General features: G+C 40.1%; 1 protein-coding gene across 15 annotated transcripts in view; it reads right to left on the bottom strand.

Moving 5' to 3' along the window:
* Nucleotides 1-22,088, bottom strand: part of kcc (solute carrier family 12 member kcc) — a 209,700-nt gene that overhangs the window by 6,381 nt on the left and 181,231 nt on the right. For all 15 annotated transcript variants that reach the window (XM_076370242.1, XM_031969492.2, XM_031969494.2 and 12 more), the window contains 8 exons: nt 15,460-15,557; nt 5,898-6,158; nt 5,188-5,373; nt 4,194-4,429; nt 3,410-3,606; nt 2,847-3,008; nt 1,664-2,174; nt 60-987 (listed from right to left, as the gene is read on the bottom strand). In XM_076370242.1, coding sequence (XP_076226357.1) covers nt 60-987; nt 1,664-2,174; nt 2,847-3,008; nt 3,410-3,606; nt 4,194-4,429; nt 5,188-5,373; nt 5,898-6,158; nt 15,460-15,557 — 2,579 coding nt within the window. The remainder of the gene's footprint in view (nt 1-59; nt 988-1,663; nt 2,175-2,846; nt 3,009-3,409; nt 3,607-4,193; nt 4,430-5,187; nt 5,374-5,897; nt 6,159-15,459; nt 15,558-22,088) is intronic.

Below are 22,088 nucleotides of genomic sequence, written 5' to 3'. Positions count from 1 at the left end.
TCCATTGTCATTCAGAAACATCGACGATCGTATCCCATATCAAGGACGAAAGAACATACCATTTCCACGATCTCGACTTCCGCCTCGATTCTCAGGTCATAGAGGAACTTCTTCAGGTCCTTCTTCATCTGGATAGAGTTGTCCTCCATCTGCGCGACGGTGAAGATCCTCATCTTGCAGTTCTTCCACGTGCGGTGCTGCTTCAGGAGGAAGGGCAGGAGCATCAAGAGGCCGCCGTCGTGGACGATCCACCAGACGTCGATGTAGCCGACCACCTTCTCCGTGGAGTCCGGGAAGAAGTTGATCCCTTTGGGTACCAGCAGCGCCATCTTCGCTGCGGCGACAGCTCTGACGGTTTGCAGGAAGACTCTCCAGGTCCTCTCGTCCTCCGACTGCCTCCAGCCATAGGGCCAGCCGAGGATCACGGTGTTGGGCTTCATTCCGCCCAGCCCGGTGTTCTGGACCAACGAGCTCAAACCGTCGACGATGTTCCTGGCGACCAGGACGTCCACGAACCCTTTGACCTTCTCCTCGACGATCGTCTTGCGGAGATTCTGTTTGGCGGCCAACGCTTCCCCGGAGTTCTGAATGTAGTCCCCGCCGATGCAGCTGACGCAGATGGTGAGACCTTTGCCCGCCTTCAGCTGGCTGGCGAACGCGAAGAGCTTCCTGTACTTCGGCACCAGGTCGTCGGTCAGCTTGGCCAGGATCAGGATCTGCGGCCGCCAGTTCTTCGTGTGAGGGGGGCCCTCTTCCAGTCGCAGCAGGGAGTAGCGAGCGGCGGACAGAGCCAGACCACGGATACCGTCTCCCCATTCCTTCTCGGCGCCACGGTATTCGATGTACTTGTAGATGCAGCCCGCCATCCCCATGGCTAACAGTGCGTAGTACCAGCTGGTCATGAACATGATGGCGATGCACAGGGACAGCCCGAGGAAGGAGAGGCTCCAGTGGTAGTACTTGAACCTCGGTCGCCAGTTTGGTGTCCTGGAGATGGGGATGGTGGTTAGGTTTCTTAATTCATGTTTGCTTATTGGATTTGGAGAATGTGTCGGGGAAGTTTGAATATTTATGGTGATCGAGGGTTAAAACTTCAGAGTTTTCTAGAGCATTGCTACAATTATTAAGAGGATACTCTTTTCTAAAGTAACCTTGATTCGATCTTGGTTGTCCCGAGGAATGTGATCTATATTTTATCAGAGAATTTTAATATTTCTAATGAATTAGTTTCAAGTGCAAAGAATTAAAGCTTCAGAGTTTTTTAGAGCATTGATACAATGATTCAGCTGATATTGTAGTTCCTAAAGTAAGCTCGATTCGATCTTGATAGTTTAGAGGAATGTGGTCTATATTTTATCAGAGAATGTTGAATATTTCTAATGAGTCAATTTCGAGTACAAAGAATTAAAGCTCCAGACTTTTCCAGAGCATTGCTACAATTATAAACTGATATTGTTTCTTAAAGTAACCTTGATTCGATCTTGGTAGTTTAGAGGAGTGTGGTCTATATTTTGTCAGAATGTTGAATATTTCTAATAAGTCAGCTTCAATTGCAAAAAGTTTTCCAGAGTTTTCCAACTTCAACTTGATAGAGAACACTACTCCCCAAATGCTTTAGAAACAAGGACAAACCCAAGAAAGGCCAAGTCTATGGTAGCCATACCTGAGGAGCGTCTGCAGGGCGCAGGCGAGGTTGACGAACCCGTAGCACATCAGGAAGAACATGGACAGCAGTGGAGCGAGGTAGTCGACGTTGCCGAGAAGAATGCCGCACTGGCAAATGATCACGGTCAAGACCAAGGCTCGTGTCGGCTCACCGCGGCTCGAACTTGTCGCGAACGGCGTCAAGAACGGGATGATGCTGTCCTTGGCGATGGCTTGGAGAAGACGAGGAGCGCCTGTCAGTGACTGGAGGCCAGCGCCCAAGGTAGACAGGAACGAACCGATCAGGATCACCCATTGGTTCGGCCAGGCCATGTTTGCTACCACCAGTTTGCCACCGATACTCTGGCCGAATTTGTCACGGAGAAGGAGATTGTCCACTGTGCCAGCGAAGAGCAACACGCAGGAGAGGTAGACCGTTGAGGTTGTCAATATGGCGCAGATCGTACCGATCGGAATTGACTTCTGGGCGTCCGCTAAGTCGCCTGACCTGTTTGAGCCGGCCATGATACCTGGCGAAGGAAACGACGGTGTTGTTGTTGTTGGTTGTTGTTGGATTTTGAATTGGTGACTGATGTTGATGTTGATATTGATATTAGATGATGTTGATATTGATATTGATATTGATATTGATATTGATATTGATATTAGATGATATTGATATTGATATTGATATTGGTATTCATATTGATATGAGATTATATTGATATTGATATTGATATTGATATTGATATTGATATGAGATGATATTGTTATTGATATGAGATGAAATTGATATTGATATGAGATGAAATTGATATTGACATTACATGATATTGTTATTGATATAAAATGATATTGATATTTATAATGTTAATGACTGATATTGATATTGATATTAGATACTATTCATATTTTGAATTGTTGGTGACTGATATCGATGTTGATACTATATGACATTGATACTTTGAAATGTTGATGACTGGATATTAATGTTGATACTACATGATATTGATATTTTAAAATGTTGATAACTGATATTGACATTAGCTGATCAGTCTTTCGAATACAACGAGGATATATTGAGATATCGTTTCACGCTAACAAGTTATCCTCTATTTTTATCTTCGAGTTCGCAACAGCTATACTTGGGACTTCGACGTAGACAGGCTGGTAACTGTATTTCCCGTGATTCCGTTAATTACCTGTGACCGAAGGGAAGAAGATACCGATGAGGATGGTGAAGGTAGTGGTCAGGTCGACTTGGATCTGATTGTAGCTAGTCGACGCTAGATTATCGATGTCGACTGGGTCTTTTCCGTAGGCGATCAGCTGGTTCTCTTCTTGGAAGCTGTCCCATATGTTGTCTACAGAAAGATTTCTCATGGTATATTATACACGTGCTAAGTATTCGTACATCGAACTAGATTCAGTGAACCAGATTTCGCAGAATTCTCTTAACCCCTTGTCGTACAATGACGGGTGAGACTCGTGATGAAGATTTCTAAATCAATTTAACAAGAATCAATGTTGTTACCCACGGATCAAAACAAACAATTATTTTGCTATTATCAATTTATTATACAAACGAAATTTCCACTTCAAGTAGAATGGAAAATTTTGCTGCATTCCTTCCGAATAGTTGATAGCGAAATATTACACAAGCTTCGGTGTAATATTTAATTAGCGGAAGTAAATAGTCCGCCAAGGGGTTAACATTAACGAAACGAATTAACGAAACAATCGACGCGCGAACGCTTCGACTCACCTAAGAACACACCGCTGGCCAGTCCACGGATACCATTGATGATCGTCACGTTGTGATTCAAGTAGTACGGGTCGCATTTGTGAATAGGCACGCTCCCGTTTCCGCAGTAAAGCTTATGCAGGGCTCCGTTCACGTCCTTGTTGCAATCCGTTAACACGTCGATGTCCTTGAGCAATCTCTTACCGAGGACGCACATTCTGGATCAAACGAAAAATCTCTGTTAACCCTTTGCCCTCAAATAACGTGTCAGACTCACGATGAAAATTTCTAACTGAATTCGACAAAGCTAGATGTCAGTTATTTATTTTTAACATAAATGAAACATTACTCGCGTATTATCAATTTTTAATATTTCTGGCAAACGTAGAGACAGGATAAATAAATTCTTTTCTTTTTCTAAATGAATTGTTCATGACAAAGTTGTTTCATTCCAATCCTACAATATTCGAGATAAAACGTGGATTGGATTTTTGTTACGATGTACTCTGTGACTCGATTTATTTTTGTCTACCATAGTTTTTCTAGTTAGTCGGTAATGTATGTTTTATTTGTCACTAACTTGAGGGACTATTAACAATTTTTCATATTTCTCGTAAACGTAGAAACAGGATAAATAAATTCTTTTCTTTTTCCTATTGAATTATTCATGATAAATTTGTTTCATCCCAATCCTACAATACTCGAGGTACAACGTGGATTGGATTTTTATTACGTGACTCGATTTATTTTGGTGTACCATAGTTTTTCTAGTTAGCCGGTAATGTTTGTTTTATGTGTTACGAACTTGAGAGACTCGTTGCCGTAGAAGTTGTAGAAGAGGCCCACGTAGACGGCCACGATCGAGAGGATCACGCAAGCGAGGGCGACCGTCGCGAACTTGTTCACGAACTTCACGCCGACGAACACGATCGTGCCCATCACCATTAGCAGACCCGTCCCGTACACGCGGAAATTGTTGTACATGATACTCGGATCCTTGGTGAAGTCACCGAATATGCTCAGCGAGGGCGCCATGTACGTCTGAAACGGGAAGGAGGATCGTGCTAATTTAGATTTAATTTTATATTCTTCTGTTACAATGTTTTCACATTTTCAGCAACGTCTAGAAAATATCCACTTGACTCTAAATTTTCGGATATTTATTATAGTTTATTCCATTGTTCCTAGAATATAGAATTATAGTTTATTCTGTTGTTCCTAGAGAGACGTTTGTTCGTTTAGATCTTGGTAATTAGGGGTTTAATAAATAGTACAGAAAAATAGAATTTCCAGGAATATTTATGAAATATCTACTTAACTCTAGGTTTTCGGATATTTATTACAGTTTACTCTATTGTTCCTAGAATATAGAATTATAGTTTATTCTGTTGCTTCTAGAATATAGAATTATAGTTTACTCTATTGTTCCTAGAATATAGAATTATAGTTTATTCTGTTGCTTCTAGAATATAGAATTATAGTTTACCCTATTGTTCCTAGAATATAGAATTATAGTTTACTCTATTGTTCCTAGAATATAGCACTATAATTTATTCTGTCATTCCTAGAGAAACTGATGTTTGCTCCTTTCGATCTTGATAATTAGGGGTTCAAAAAATAGCAAAGAAAAATAGAATTTCCACCAACATCTACAAAATATCTCCTTAACTCTAGATTCACGAATATTTATTACAGTTTACTCTATTATTCCTAAAGAAACTACTGTCTGTTCGTTTAGATCTTGACAATCAGACGTTTAAAAAAGTTCACCGCGTAATTCTACATTGGAAGTGACTTACCAAGACAATCTCCACGGCACCGATGATGTACATAGCAGCGGCTAAAGTGGTGCCCGTGTAGAATAACATCCCCACAGCACCGCCGAACTCGGGGCCCAAGCTTCTTGATATCATGAAGTAGGACCCGCCGGCAGGCACCACGCCATTGGTCGCGATGGCGCTCATACTGATCGCAGTCAACATAGTCTAAACAAAACGTACGCAAATTATACCCCAATGAAACTCGAATTTCCAAATACAGTATACCAGAAACGCCAGCGAGCAAGAAAAATTCGTAAAATTCGAAAAGTATGAAAACTATGAAAATAACAATGCGAAAGCAAAGAAAAAAATCGCTTTATCGATATTTCTCATTTATGGGATTGTAAGCTGTAACACTCATTTATTCAAGAATAAAATACAGCCTTTTCCCATGGAACAAAAGCGCAGTATATCAAAATTATCCTTTTTCGCCAGTTTCTTTAAAAAAAACTGCGTTGAGGGGTTAAAAACGCGAACGAACGAAACGAAGACACGTTGATTCGAAATATTCCAAAAGTGAATAGAAAAAACATCGACAATATCTGTTCGCGATCGTTCCCAATTTATCTTCCTGCGCAGAGTTCTGTTTTCCGTTCGAACGAGAAACAACGCCGGTAGGAGTCAGGACGATTCATTTTCCCGGGGGATTTCCCGTCCCCCGTCGAGGGGATTCCGAGTCGATTACTCACCACGCAGCAACAGCAGAGTACAATGAAGAAACCCTGTATGGCGCCAGCCGTGCCGACCACCCACGTCAGACGGATAAACAGGATTACGCCGAAGATGTTCTGGATGCACGGAAGAAAGACGCCGATCAGCGTGCCCATCCGCGCGCCGCCTTGCACCGGCGGCGGTTTCGCGTCCGGATCGGTCGCTGCTGGAATCGTGTTGCTGTAATTCGATAGGCTGTTGAGCAGCGTCGAGATTCGAGGCCGATCCTCCATCTCTTCCTGAAAATCGGGAGAGAATTTCCGTGGTATCATGTGCGAGCAAATTTCAAATTCTTCGTTCTCTTTTGTTTTAACGTCGTATCGACTATATTATCTTATATTATATCCTGTATAAAAATAACAGTTTTCGGATAAATTGTCTGCGTTGCTCACAATAAGGGTTAAACTAAGCTAAGGACTCGAAACCAATTAAACTCCTATATTATCCTTTAACCAGTTAACTGCGTTCGACGAGTACACGCGTCATCTTGAATCTTGAAATGATACTAATCCTTTCAACAATGAATTCTTTACTTTTTCGGATAAATATGTGATTCGTCATTTTTTTATTTGATTGTGCGCGGAATAAGAGATTTTTCAAACGAAATTCCGCGGTTAACAGGTTAATCGGTTTCGAGTCTTTAGGTTAGTTTAACCCTTATTGCCAACGTCGTTGCGAGCGAAGCAGAAAATTGATCCGAAAAGTGTTATTTTTAATAGTGACAAATACAACAGGAAATACGGAAAATTCCATTGATGATTACATTAATCGCTATCTTCCTTACAAATTTTTCCTTACAAATTCCTTACAGATTTTCGTCTTACAAATCTCCATCCTTTACAGTGAATCCTAAGCAGCTTTACATAAGAGGAAAATTTTGCGCTGGTTAATTACTGCGAGATTTGGAAATCGGGAAAAAATTCTTATTCATGAAACTGCAGGTTTTATTGAAATTGCAATTTTCAGAAAACTGAATTGTGATGGCAATTTTCACTGAGGTCAACTTATATCACTGTACATAGAAAAGCTCAGATATATTGTTGTGTAATATATCTTAAATAGACAATCAATTCGAATGAAATTTTATATTTCTCTCAATGCTGCGGTAATTAGCGAAGTTGCACAGCTAAGTGTCTTTATAGAATAAACGAGACTTCTCGTTTCCGGTACGCGACGTGTTAATATTCATAGAAGCGTTCTCGGTTTCTATTAAGAAAGAAACGGAAGTAGGATCGAAAGTAATTTATAAAAGCAAAAAGGCGAGGAATTAATTAACGAATGGTCGGGCAGTATTTCGAGCTCCGCTTTCCGGCTGCGTGAGAACCCGAGGAAAGCAACGCGCGTCCCATTAACGGCGCCATAACCGTTTCTGGATAATAGGCTGCGAGACGCGTGATAATTAACCTTCTCATAGCAGATGGCCATTTCAACTTATAATGGAACCTGCGTCCTACTGAAAGTTTGTGAAAGAAAGTTTTTCTAACAATGGAAAACATTCAGAAGATAGTTAACACTATTTCTAGCAAACCGAAGTTTTATTTAACTAAACCATTAATAATTATCTCCAATATCATTTGACTTTGTTATTAACCCTTATCACTCGTATTTCGAGTCAGACTCGATTTATTGCAACCTCTACCAACAATTTTTTCTATATTTATTTGTATCACAATTGTACCATTTAAAGGTAACATCTCAATGACTCCCATTCTATTGGCAATGACATTCTATTTTATTGCAACCTCTACCAGCTTTAACAATATTTTCTATATTTATTTGTAGTATCACAATTGTACCATTTAAAGGTAATATTTCAATGACTCCCATTCCATTGACAATGACATTCTATTTTATTGCAACCTCTACCAACAATTTTTTCTATATTTATTTGTATCACAATTGTACCATTTGAAGGTAACATCTCAATGACTCCCATTCTATTGGTCAAAAACAAAACATATTTAAAATATCATTAATACCACACAAAGTATCTTCATCCGCGAAGGGTTAAGCTGTAATTGAATGAACTAACGACGTGAACTTCAAAGTGATAAATCAACAGCACTTTGGACCGCAAAGGGTTAACCCCTTGCCGTACAATGACGAGCGAGACCCGTGACGAAGATTTGTAAACTAATTTAACAAGGATCATTGCTATTATCAACGTATTATCTTCAAATAAAATTTCCACCTCAAGTAGAATGCAAAATTTTGTATTTCTTACCAATCGTCGATAGTAAAATATTACACGAGCTTAGCAACGAAACTAAATAATACATCAAGGGGTTAAGGAGCAAGTATTACCATTGAAAACGTTAGAAATTTTCATGGCGGTCGCGTTAAAAAGTAACGAACAGCAGAAGAAAATACACAAACAAGGTAATTCGATGGGTCAAGGGTCGCCCGGCTCGGTATTCCCCGCGCGAGAGCCACGATCGAGCCGCAATCGGAAACCGCGCCGCGCGACGTTCACTGTAACACTTCGGATAATAAAAAACCGAAGGGAAATAAAATGTCCGCGGCCCAACGACCCACGGCGAATGGAATCTTTCCATTAAAACGGGTCGCGGGCGCAATTTAGAAGGAACTTTCATTGAAATTCTTTTCACCGCACTCTTCCCCTTTCTCCGTTCCGTGGATTGCGAATCGCGATCGGAGACGGGGGAACAATAATGAGGAAACGGCGGTCTCTATGCCGTCCGTGAAAGGGGGCAGAAATTACGGGGACAAAAACGGCACGCCCCGTTACAAGGGGATCGCCGGGGAACGCCACTCTTCCCATTTTGATCAGCGGAAAAATAAAAAAGGGGGAGGAAAATCGGAGCAACGGAACGGTTCCTTTCAGTTCCGCGCGCGTCCGGGGACAGGGATCGGTCGGATAAAAACGGCGCGCCGCGGGATTGCCATGCAAATTCAAAGGACACGCTCTCCTTTGACGCGCCACGGCGAAATCGTACTTTTAATCATCGCTCCGCGGGAACATCAGAAGTTTCTCAGGCATTAACCCTTCGCCGACGAACGTCGGCGTTCTGCTGAGAACTTCCGCGGCTGGAGTACGAAGTTACGAACGATTTAACTGTTCGAACAGTGAGAGATCGGTACGTTTCATCGTTCTAGCGAAAATACCCAATACATCTTCTGGTAGTGTCAACATTTCATGAGACTAATTTAACGAGAAATCGTACAGAAATTAAAGAAAGAGGCTGTTTCATTTTAATCGTCGCTCCGCAGGAATGTCAGAAGTTTCTCAGGCATTAACCCTTCGCCGACGAACGTCGGCGTTCTGCTGAGAACTTCCGTGTCTGGAGTACGAAGTTACGAACGATTTTACTGTTCGAACAGTGAGATCGGTACGTTACATCGTTCTCTATGATTTAATTCTTCGCGCTCCAAGAGGTTTCTACCAAAAATACCCAATACACCTGATATAGTCAACATTTCATGAGACCAATTTAACGAGAAATCGAACAGAAATTAAAGAAAGAGGCGTCCAGTCGCAATTCGATCGAACGAAATAACAAAAATTTAAAATTCAATATTAAATTTCATATAAGGCATCAACACATGGAGCATCGAAACAGCAAGCAACGATCGACAGCGCGCGATCTCAGCGAGGCCATATGCAAAATGGGCGAAGAGGAGAGGCAAAGAAAATGGCCGGCCCGGAATGACGTAAGCCGTCCGCGTCCGCTCGAGCGTGCCCTCGTAGCCGGTTAATTAACGTGATCTTTCAGTCGGGGGCCTCACCGGCTGAAACGCGGTTCGACTTCGACCTCGATTCCTGGATATCCAATTATCCGTTTCTCTTCTTACCGGCGCGCTCGGCCCGTCGAAATTATCTCCGACCGGGACGGGGGCTTTATCGACGCTGATTCCTCGCCGTGTCTCTTTATCTCCGCGGCCTCTTCTGCCCCGTTAAAGAGATGCTCGATGAATCGGCGAATCTTTTGGTCAACGAAAATAAAGCGAACGCTACCCCTGCAATCTGGAACCTCCCGAAATTCTGCGCCATTTCCGTCGAAAGATTTCTAAAGGACTCGTGGAAAATCTGCGAAATCGATACGATTTCTGGAAAGAAAATTCTCAACCATTCTAGATTTCTGATAGTTTCAATAAAATCTTCGATATGTGTGTTATTAGAACATTACCGAATCTTTTTGTCAACGAAGATAAATCAAAGGCCACGCCTGCAATCCGGAATCTCCCGAAGTTCTGCGCCATTTCCATCGAAAGATTTCTAAAGGACTCGTGGAAAATCTGCGAAATCGATACGATTTCTAGAAAGAAAATTCTCAACCATTCTAGAGTTAAGAGTTAACACTGTATCGAGATGTCAAAAAAAACTCGAGATTTTTAGTTAAAATTGGTTTTAGTTAATTTTGAGTTGAAGAATTCAATATCATTTTCTTATTGTTGACACTGTTTATATTGAATACAAGATAGCTTTCGAAGTTTTAGGTTATAATTAGTTCTTTAGTTAATCTTAAGTTGAAGAATTCAATATCATTTTCTAATTAATCTTAAGTTGAAGAATTCAGTATCATTTTATAATTAATCTTAAGTTGAAGAATTCAATATCATTTTCTAATTAACCTTAAGTTGAAGAATTTAATATCATTTTCTAATTAACACTATTTCTACCAAATACAAAAGACACCTTTCAAATCTATCATTTATTCTTTTCCAAGTTCAGTCGCATACTCAGAATTGACTTATCAACTTCTCGAATAACAATTACAAAATCAACTATAGGAAATATGGAAAATTTCATCAAAGAATTATTAAAGCGAGAAAATAATTTCAAGTAAATATTTCGAGTGTCTTATGATACCTTCGGCAGAAATACTAACATTTCTCCTTAACACTAGAATCACCGAGCATCAACATTGACACGTGATTCTCATAAACATTGTAGAAAAAATCATTCCGAATATTTAATACCTCGAAAACATCAACAATTGCAAAATAAGGAACCTAAGACACGTTATTTTAACATCATTTTAACAGGATTACACGAATTACGTCAGTCACGTGACTATCCGAACCGTTCTAAAATGGCGGCCATGGCGCGCAGCGTTCACGGCTCGTTTGGGGGTTTAATCGCGTACAATCTTTCGAGCAGCGCGATCCCGGGTCGAAATTAACGGCGAAACGAGTGGAACTTAACGGCACGACCCGTTTTTCGATGCTCCGGGGAGTCATATCGAAGCCGCGTCCCTTTCTCCCTTCGATAATGTAATCGGTCGTTGGAAAATGGCGGCCGCGAATCCATTACCGGTCGGCTGAAGATTTAATTAGGGAAATTCTCTTAACGGGAGCAGCACTAAATGAAACTTATTCGCGGAACAGACAGAACTCGACGGCGCGGTACGTTCTTTTATACGTTCCTCGACGAAAGTCGCTCTCATCGATGATTTTACTCTTGGCGATGCAGTCGAACGCGAACTAAAAGAGGTTAGGATTTCATTTCAGGCTTCTCGATCGCCGTGATCTTGTCTCTTTTCGTTTATACTACAAAGAAGCTTCATTACACTGGTTTTTTAGACGAGTTGAGCGACCCGGAGCGAACTGATCGCTCGTTAATGTCGCAAGGGTTGATAAAATCGATCCCGAGTCTATAAATACCGTTCACGAAGGGCGGCCATTTAATAAATTTTCAAACTGCCCTGCAACGAGATCGCCCTCTCCCGCGAGCATCGGCGTATCGCAAACAAAGCGGAAAATCTCTACGTTGCACTTTATAACTTCCGTTTAACGGATCCGTCAGGGCTGCCGCGCCACGGGTTCCGAAGTCCTTTGGAATTTTATTACTCGCAGCACCGTGCTCATACGCTCGTGACGAGCGTATAAGTTTCACGTCGAACGACACGGGCCACGCCGTAACTTTCGAAATTCACCGCCGTGAAACATCGTAAAACCGATTTCATGGATTCGTCCCTCGCTCCTCGCAATTTCCAACTAGTTATCAGCGTTGATTCCGAACTTTCCTTTTATATTCGCGAACAATCCAATTTCTCTGGCCCGATATTTTCGAATTTATCACGCGCACAGAATTTTCCATTTAAATCCGACGCGTTCGCCGCAGAAGTGTTTCTACAGTTCTGATTCAAATAACGAAGGTTTCTGTAATTTTCGTTTATTGACATTATAATTGTTATCTATGATTATACATGTTATGACTTGGTATGATTGGAAATTTAGTTTAACGAAATATGAGTACCAAGGAGTTTTCCAATGGTTGAAGCGGTCGGACGAAAGTATACCGAAATTTCAATCGGTTAATCGCGTCGATTGTCTTCTAATTAATTAAATAACGAAGGTTTCTTAATTCTCGTTTACTTCAATTATAATCGTCATCCATAATTATACATGTTATGACTTGGAATGATTGGAAATTTAGTTTAACATCGAAATATGAATATAAAAGAGTTTTAACTTCTAATTAATTGTTTTAACTTCTAATCACGAAGGAGATGAACTTCTAATTAATTAAATAACGAAGGTTTCTTAATTCTCGTTTACTGGAATTATAATCGTCATCCATAATTATACATGTTACGATTTGGAATGATTAAAAATTTAGTTTAACATCGAAATTAAGTACCAAGGAGTTTTCCAATGCTCGAAGTGGTCGGACGAAAGTACACCATAATTACTTCTAATTAAGTCGCGGAACGGAAGTTTCGTCGAAATCCAACGCGGTACTTTCGGCGTAACTTTAATCGAATTCCTCGGCTCCACGTCCAACGGTGACCCGCTTCGTTCTTCCCACTTCGGTCGCAGCTGATAAGCGCGTCTATACTTGAAAGGGGAAACTATTTTCCTCGGTCAAAGTGCGCCCGCTCGCTACGGAGAAAGGATTAGGGGACAAGGAAGTCGAAAGGGCTCAACGGCAGGACCGAGCTTAACGCGTTCATTCGTTTCGATTCGGACGTTCTTTTTAGAAACGCCACGGCACGTTCGGTTTTTCCATTATTTTTCCATTGTATCTCCCAGTTTTTGAGTTTCCAGTTAAACAGAATCAAGTAGAAAGTGGAACCAATTTCAATTTGAAAATCTTTGCGAGTTTCTTCCGAAAAGTTTCGAGTTTGTGATACAGTTTAGAAGAAGTGGAATTATTAAAAACAATTTGCACTCGTTTTTCACTTGAAGTATTCTATACTTTCTAATTAGACGTAGACGACATTCTTTAAAATGAATGTAACTAGAAATCATACATAAATTAGGTACCAAAGTTATTTTCTTTTAATATTTCACGTATTGATGCAGTATACAAAGGTTAATGGTAAATACCAAAGTTTATAATTTTGCTGTATCAAATCGACTGGGAGTCGCCTTTCGAGTGCAAAGGGTTAACACGTTCACTGCCATGAGAATTTTAGGCATTCTATATAATATTCCTTGTTCTTTTAGAACGATGACGAATCTTGTAGTGACACATTCACTGTTATAAAATGTGTGATTTCATTTGTACTTTCAATTTATTTTGCATTATATTACGATACAGTTCAAATATAACCAAAATTGTACCAAACTGGCAATCTCTTGCTACGAGTATATTCGTGACTAGCAGTGAATGGGTTAAGTTTAAGAAAATAGAATCGCATGTGACTGTACTACTCGTTAGTAATTTCGATGCAAAAGAATAAATTAATTCTGATAGAGTATGGAAACTGAAAAGAATTCTCGTAGAGTATGGAAACTGAAAAGAATTCTCGTAGAGTATGGAAACTGAAAAGAATTAACATTCGAAGTTTCACTGTTCTTCGAGATTCACCTAAGACTCGTTTTTTAATCAAAATCAACCCTAATCGGACTAAAATGTGACTTCGAGCGACACTCGAACTTTCACATAAATTCTTCGATCATTTCATATCGCGTTCCCAAAAGTTTCTTTGTGCTTCTAAAATGTCGGCCCTATAAACGAAAGCATTTCAATAAATTGTAATCATTCCTTTTATCCTCGTCAGTGACTGAGAGTCGCATCGTTTCGCATCTTCGTTTCTAAAACCAGGTGGTACGATTAGAGTTAACGAGAATCGATTAAGAACGCGAAGAATTCGATTCTTTCGGCGTCTCGTTTGACGAGTCCGTTCGTCGACGGACGGAAAAAGGGGAAAAAGAAAATCTCGACGGCACTTCGAAACGAGGATCGTCGGACAAAAGAAAAACTGCCGACGAAGGACAATGTTCCGAACAATAAAAGAGATGCACAACCGCAGAAGAATCCATTCGCGGGTTGCTTGTTCGTTGAACGACAATTAAGCGAATTGCACACTCGAGAGAATTCAACCCTGTCCCCCCTCCTCTGTGTCTCGCCCGCCCCGCCCGTCACGCGGCCTCTCACTTTCGCGTTTTAATGAAGGACCCTTCTTTCGAGAAAAGGGTACGGCCCGAGCCTACGACGCCCCAGTTTTTCTTATCCGTTCAACTTTCAACTCGCGACCATTATCCGCGCGACGAACCGATCGCCTAAACGCGTCGCCTGAACACTTCGTCTTTCGCTCGTGATTTTCGTTCCTCTCGGAGTTCATTGTTTTTAACCCTTTGCGGACGAACGTTGGGAATTTCGGAGAGATTTTGGTATTTCGAAGACTCGAATGATCGAATTACTCGACAGCGAGAATTAACACTGGAACTACCGAGCATTTAATACGAATGATATGCAATTCCTATAAAAATTGTAACAATATTTTCAGTTTCTTTAGATATTCATTATAGTACTGAAATGAAATTACTTATTTCTAAAATCGTTTCGAATATCCAATGCTTCGAAGATATTAATAATTGCTAAACAAATAATTGAAGCCAGTCATTGCGACTGGTACGGTAGTTCTAGTGTTAAGTAATTTATATGTAATTTAATTTTTGCTGAGGTTTCGTATATTTCAGAGAATCTTCGTCTATAAAGATTGATAAGTCGCGCACAAATGATTGAATTACTCAAACAGCGAGAGATCAGCACGCAACTTCCTTTCTTCCTGTTAATTAACACTAGAACTACGAGCATTTAATACGATTAATATACAATTCCTATAAAAATTGTAACAATACTTTCAGTTTCTTCAGACATTCATTATAGTTCTGAAATGAAACTATTTATTTTCAAAATCGTTTCGAATATTCAATGCTTCGAGGGTATCAATAATTGCTAAACAAAAAAATCGAAGCCAGTCATTTCGACTGGTACTTTATGGTATTAAGTTGTATTTTTACGTGTTGTCCATATTGTTTCTTTATCTCATTAAATACATATATATTGTTTCCTAATTCTCTTTCCACTGAAGATCCACCTTTTCAATGTCTATAATAATAGTAGCCCCACTATAAACTTGGGGGCTCGTCCGGGATCACTATAACATTGACAAGCTAATTGCAACATTGTTCGTCGTTAATTTTACTAATGTTCCAGATGTTCCTCCTAAGTAGCTCGTCGATGTTGACGACAGTATAAACAGAGCTCCACGGAATTGTCAGAGAGATTTCAGATTAATCCGCTCGACTCGTTTGTCGGCATTATTCGAGGGAAGAGCTACTTACACTGTAAAGGAAGAGATTGGTCTCGTATCCCGTCTTCTTCTCGGCGTTCCCGCCGCCCACCATGGGATCGCTGTCTCTGCCGGCGCCGCCGCCATCGCCTGTAACAATGAACAGAGAATTTCCATGTATTATTACCTCGGGAAATGTTCCTCGCTTGATAGTCTAGGTTCTTTATTGCTGAAACGTGGAATACCACGACTATTGGATAATTGCACTCGACTCGTAGACAATCTCTTATTCAGCCTCCATTGATTTTAACTACCGAATGGGTCAATTCGAGCAAGTCTTGGATTCTACTTTCTGAATTATTAAAAGATTAATGGATATCTGAGAGATTAGTGAAGGAATCGGTTTAGTAGGCACGTTGAATTGTAAGTCAATTGGAATTTCAATGAGTAATCTTAGTGAAGGTCTTGAAATCTAAAGAATAAATTGCAATAAAAACCTCAAAATCTAAAGAATAAATGATAATGACGATCTTAGAATCTAAAAAATACATTGCAGTGAAGATCTCAGAATCTAAAGAATAAATTGCAATACAAACCTCAAAATCTAAAGAATAAATTTCATTGAAGATTTCAGAATCTAAAGAATAGATTGCAGTGAAGATCTGAGAATCTAAAGAATAAATTGCAATAAAAATCTCAAAATCTAAAGAATAAATTTCATTGAAGATTTCAAAATCTAAAGAATAAATAGCAGTGAAGATCTCTGAATCTAAAGAATAAATTGCAATAAAAACCTCAAAATCCTAAGAATAAATTGCAGTGAATATCTCAGAATCTAAAGAATAAATTACAATAAAGATCTCAAAATCTAAAGAATAAATTCCACTAAAAATCCCAAAATCTAAATAGTACATCTCGACATCTACACTCGAGGTTTCCTACGGTAAAATTTGACGAAGACAATTTGACTATTCGGCAGTGCTAATACCGTCTTAATAAGGCGGCGAAGTTTTAATAGAAATACGACGTCGGAAACGAGTACCGGTCCAGCTGAAAAGTTTTAATAGTCGCCGGGAGAGGCGAGTCGGCAGCTTCCAATCCTGGTTAGCGAATAGAAATCGGTTTTATTCGATTCGAACGCGAATTTGGTAGAGTTTCCGGGTAGATCGGATTTGTATCCAATTTACAAGATTACACAGGTTTCCCGGTATGCTTTTCGGCCCTTTATTTACCGTCCGCCAGTCTGGAAGTTAAATTGGAGCTGGCATGGTTAATTCGTCGATTGTCAGTAGTCCGAGTCGATGATACGGCGGACGTTCTCGACGGTGCAACTTCGTTACTACTTTCAAGATAACTTGAAATACGATAGTTTATTCGAATATTTTTCATAGAGATACTTCAGTGATAGTGGTAATGGATTTACTAGTAGTTCGAGTCGACGTTTCGTCAGACATCTTTCGAAACTTTCATTCGATTTATTTACTGTTAGTAACTATATAATATTTATCTTCTGTAAAATTTATTTCTAGAACTAGTCATTTCTTAAGACGAGATTGTATCTAACTTGAAAATTTCTGATTCTTCATTTTTATGCTATTAACTAAATTCTTAGTAGTTCGAGTCAATATGGAATCCCACATTTCACATTTCTGTGAGTCTCGTTTTCCACTCAAATAAACTCAAAATTTTCGTTCTATTTATTATTTATCGTTCACCCAACACTTCAAACATTCTAATTAATAACACATCAAAGGCTTTTTTCGTTCTATATATTCTTAAATACAATTGAAACAAGTCAATTATCAAGCCAAAATTAAAGTCCTCGTTCCTCTCATTATTTATCATCGAACATTCAAACATTCTAATTAATATCACACAAGAAATTAACTTCTGATTCCAGATTCATTAAAGACAAACTAAAATTTGTTTCAAACGCAACGAGAACGAGCGAAGAATCAAAACTGAACTTCGATGAAATTTCTACGATGTAGAAGATGTTCAGGGAAATCAGTGCGTTCCACAAATTGATACATCGATCGATCGACTAACTAATATTACACAACAAATTAACTTCTCAACCCACATTCATCAGAGACAAAATTAGAGTAAATTCGTTTCAAACGCAACGAGAACGAGCGAAGAATCAAAACTGAACTTCGACGAAATTTCCACGATGTAGAAGATGTTCAGAGAAATCGGTGCGTTCCACGGATTGATACATCGATCGATCGACGCGGAACGGCTGCGGCAACGGCAACCGGAGTCCGCAGAGGCGTCCCGACGTGCCTCGCCGTCGAATCGACGCCCAGCCGTTTCCGCGGCCCCGTATTCCTCCGGCCGCAATAACGAATTACGTGTAAGCACGTCTCAATCCGGCCGCTCTGCTCGTGAATTCCGCGCCCGACATTTCGCCGGGACGTCTTCCTCACGGCCGACCTCGTTGGCGACGCGGTGACGTCCCGCGGAACTTGCCAGGAGACCGCGGGAAACTCGTGGGAAAATTGGGACGCCAGTAGACGGAGTCTTCTCTTCCGCGCAGCGTGAAAGAGAACCTGTTCAACACTAGGTTTACCGAACGCGTCAATATGACGCAGATTGAATTTTATAAACATTATTTGGTAAATGTTTCAATCGGTTTTTTCTACAGTCTACTTCTGCATCTACAATTTCCAAAATCTAAATCAACGAATATCAACTGTACAATAAACTCCCGTAAACCTAGTGTCAACGCTATTTTCAAATCTTCACTTCAGATTCTTCTCGATTCTTTTCAACTCAGTTCGATCATTTCTCTTCAATTGAATTTTCGACATTTCCTACAGTTAACCCTTTGCACTCGAGAATATTTTTCTCAAGAAATATTCATTATGTTCCGATGAAATGTCAATGATATGTTTTACGAGTAACATAAAGGAATACCTTGCATAAATTAAGTGACAGAACTATTTTATTTCGCAGGATCGTCGGTGTCCTAGGGAAATCATCGAGTAATCGCGATGCTATAATTCGATCCCCAAATGTTTGCTCGTGCACCGACGCGGATGGCCATTAAACAACGAAATATCTCCGGCGAAGGCGGATCTCGTACGGAAATATCAACCGGGCGAACATAAATTAATTTGCGAGTAATAGAATTAACCTCGTTCGATATGCGGCTGTACAGGAACGAAACAATGGAGCATCATTTGCGTAAATTAATTGAACGCGATCGGTGGATCCGGTAACGATGACATTCATTAGCGGACATCGCGGAGGTGTGCTCTGCGTTTGATCGCACCGGCCTAAGTAGAAAATGACGCGCGTGTAGTCAGACGCGTCGAACGTTAACGCTACGTACTATCGTGTTACTCAAAATGACCTATATCCTTCGGAATTATTGGGAAACGGAAATTCTATGGAGAAATTGTACAAAAAGCTTTGATGAATTTTCTTCTCTTTTCTAGAGGGAAACAATTTCTGGAGAATTGATCGTTTGAAGAAGAAACTTAATCGATACAATTATTGCTCCAAAGTATATTATATAATATAATGTTAAGAAAAATAAATTTCAAGGTTTCTAAGTCATGAAGTTTTTATAAGGAAGCAATTCTCTGTAGAATTGATCATTTGAAGAAGAAATTTAATCGATACAATTATTGCTCCAAAGTATATTATATAATACAATGTTAAGAAAACTAAATTTCAAGATTCCCAAGTCACGAAGATATCGAAAGTACAGAACTTTTACAAAAATTCTTAACTTTATTCAGTGAAATGGAAAATTGAAAGTTTTAGGCTTCACTGTTTGCACTCGAAATGGTGACTCATTTGATTTGATATAACAAAATGAGAAAGTGTTATATATGATATCAAGTTTTGTATAATAGGTTATTATTAATTACAATTTGTAGGACTGCATATTAACGCTATTAACCCTTTGCACTCAGAACTATTTCGTCAGCAATTCCTAACATTTTCTAACTAGACAAAGGCGATGGTTTTTCTTAAATGAATTCAGAGAGAAATCACAGGTAAATTGAGGAACAAAGCTTTTTGTTAAAAAATATCATTTTGTAACATTTAACATTGTACCATTACTATTAATATATTTCAGATCTTTCTATATTAGGACTTCATTTCACTAGTTCCTTTGCATTTATTTATTTACTTTACTTATTTGCTTTACTCCAAACCGAGACGACATATTTGAATGCGGTAAAAATGACTTTATAGCAAACACATCAATAGTTATACTCTTGCCTCGTAACATACAAAGTGCACAGTTGTTGGATCTTTACAATTTCCATAAAAGATAAAAATATAGAAGTGAACTTCGCGTTTCCATCAATGTTAATCAAAGCGTATTACCTCAAGTATTCATTGATTTCAATAAATAATAAAGTATCATAAAACAAATTAAAGATACAGAGGTTGAAAGTCAAACTTACTAAAAACTGGGGTGCACTCACCCCACTCCGCCTTATTAAATTTTCTAATTTCATTGCGTCGAATCGGATGACGACTGAGAATCCACCTCTCGAGTGCAAACGGTTAAAGCTCGGCGGTTCCAGCGTTAAAGAAGCCGTCCCGGCGTTCCGAGGATTTCGCGGAGATTCCTGTTCGCTCGTTATTCTTCCCTGTCGTGCCGCGCTCGAGAAAGAAAGATTCCAAAGGGTGTTCCCCGCGCGACGAGCGAAAGGCACAGGCCGCCCGGCCGCGTCCGAACTGTGTCACAGCGGAAGGGAAGAAGAGCGCCGCCGAAACTGGGGAATTTCGGCTCGGTGGCGCGTGGCGACCCGGAAACGCGATCGATCTTTGACGCGTCGTTCGTCAATCGAACTTCGGGGCTTCCTCCGCGCGGAAGAAAGCGGGCCGGCGAAGAAATAGACCGAGTCGCTCCTCTCTTTCACCGGGAACTCACCAGAAAACGAGGAAAGTTGCGCTCGCTCGCGGCCAGCCGAGCGCAGCGCGGAGAACTTCGCGATAGGGGACTTTTTCGTTCTGGCGATCGATGGCCGGATATCTCCGTTTATACGCCGCGTTACCGGGATGTAATTCACGAAAAGAGTTTTAGTACTGGCTTCCGGGTTCACGTGTGTCGAGCTGGATGTATCTTTTCATGTTTTTGTATCCTTTGACGTTGATCTATCGGTTTCCGGAAAATTTTTATAGTTGGTTAACGATGGTTTCTAATGGTTGATGTAACTGGATTTTGGGAATGTGATGGAATTGAGTAGAGAGTAGAATTTAGCTATGGAAAATTGCGTGTACCTGTTTTTGAGAGATGAAGGTTGAAATCTCGAGATTGAAATTGAGTTCAAAGTGGAAATGGTAATATTGAATGTAGTGGATTGCACTTCAGTGTTTATTTTTTAGTTTGAAGCTTTATTATTTCTTTAGCATTGTTTATTAATTTAAAGATCCAAAATTTCCTTATCATTGTTTATTACTTTAAAGCTCTATCATTTCTTTATCATTCTTTATTACTTTAATGCTCTATCATTTCTTCATAATTTTTTATTGCTTTAAAGCTCTATCATTTCTTCAACATTGTTTATTACTTTAAAGCTCTATCATTCCCTTCATCATTCCTAATTACTTTAAAGCTCAATCATTTCTTCATAATTTTTTATTAATTTAAAGCTCTATCATTCCTTTATCATTCTTCATTACTTTAAAGCTCTATCAATTCTTCATTATTCTTCACTACTTCAAAGCTGTATCATTTCTTCGTCATTTTTTATTACCTTAAAGCTCTATCATTCTTTCATCATTCCTAATTGCTTTAAAGCTCTATCATTCCTCCATCATTCCTAATTACTTTAAACCTCTATCATTCCTTCATCATTCTTCATTACCTCAAAGCTCTATCAATTCTCCATTCTCCTTCACTACTTCATTGCTCAATCATTCCTTCATAATTCCTAATTACTTTAAACCTCCATCAACTCTTCATCATTCTTCATTACTCCAAAGCTCCATCAACTCCCCATCATTATCACTTCAAACCTCCATCACTTCAAACTGAAAGTACGAATTTCATTATATCATTCTCGCATCCTCCGTTCGAAATCAACGTAACCTTAACGGCTCGTCCACTGTTAATTACTCGCGATCGACAAGCCAATTAACGGACTTCGCAAAGTGTTGAAAACACTTTGTATTCGTTGAATTCCAGGCGCGGAGGTCTCGGATGCTCGCGACGGTCGTTCGATCGGAATGATAACGAGATCCTCGAGGAGATCGCGAGGTCAAAGGGCGCACGGCAATTACAGGAGGGCAGAGCTCGATGTTCGAAACACACGAGTAGGGGCCGGGGGGCGCGGTGCCGAACGAACACAGTCGAGACGGCCGAGTATCATTCGAAAAACTAGGCCGGTCAATATTAACTCGCTGATTTGTTGCTTTGTCCCTTTGTGAGCTGGCCTCCGCCACTCATCCTTCGTTAGGACGTCTAACAACGACAATGGGCCGGCCGCGGAATCTATTTAACGAGTCGAAATGAATGTTCGAGATGCCACGCGTCCGCTGACGTTTCCCAGATACGCTAATTTCCTGGACGATGCGTGGGATCGCCGTTAGACGCTCGATTCCTCTCTTCGCAGCGTGGCTTATTTATTTAGCAGCATCGGGACACCAACGTGGTCGGATTTAACGGTAGGTTCACGGAACGCGTCGAATCGACGGATTTTAGAAATATTA

Source organism: Nomia melanderi, chromosome 8 (genome assembly GCF_051020985.1).
Source record: "Nomia melanderi isolate GNS246 chromosome 8, iyNomMela1, whole genome shotgun sequence".
Taxonomy (NCBI): Eukaryota; Metazoa; Arthropoda; class Insecta; order Hymenoptera; family Halictidae; genus Nomia; species Nomia melanderi.
Note: the sequence above shows the minus strand (reverse complement) of the source record. Positions and strands in the feature narration are given on the sequence as shown.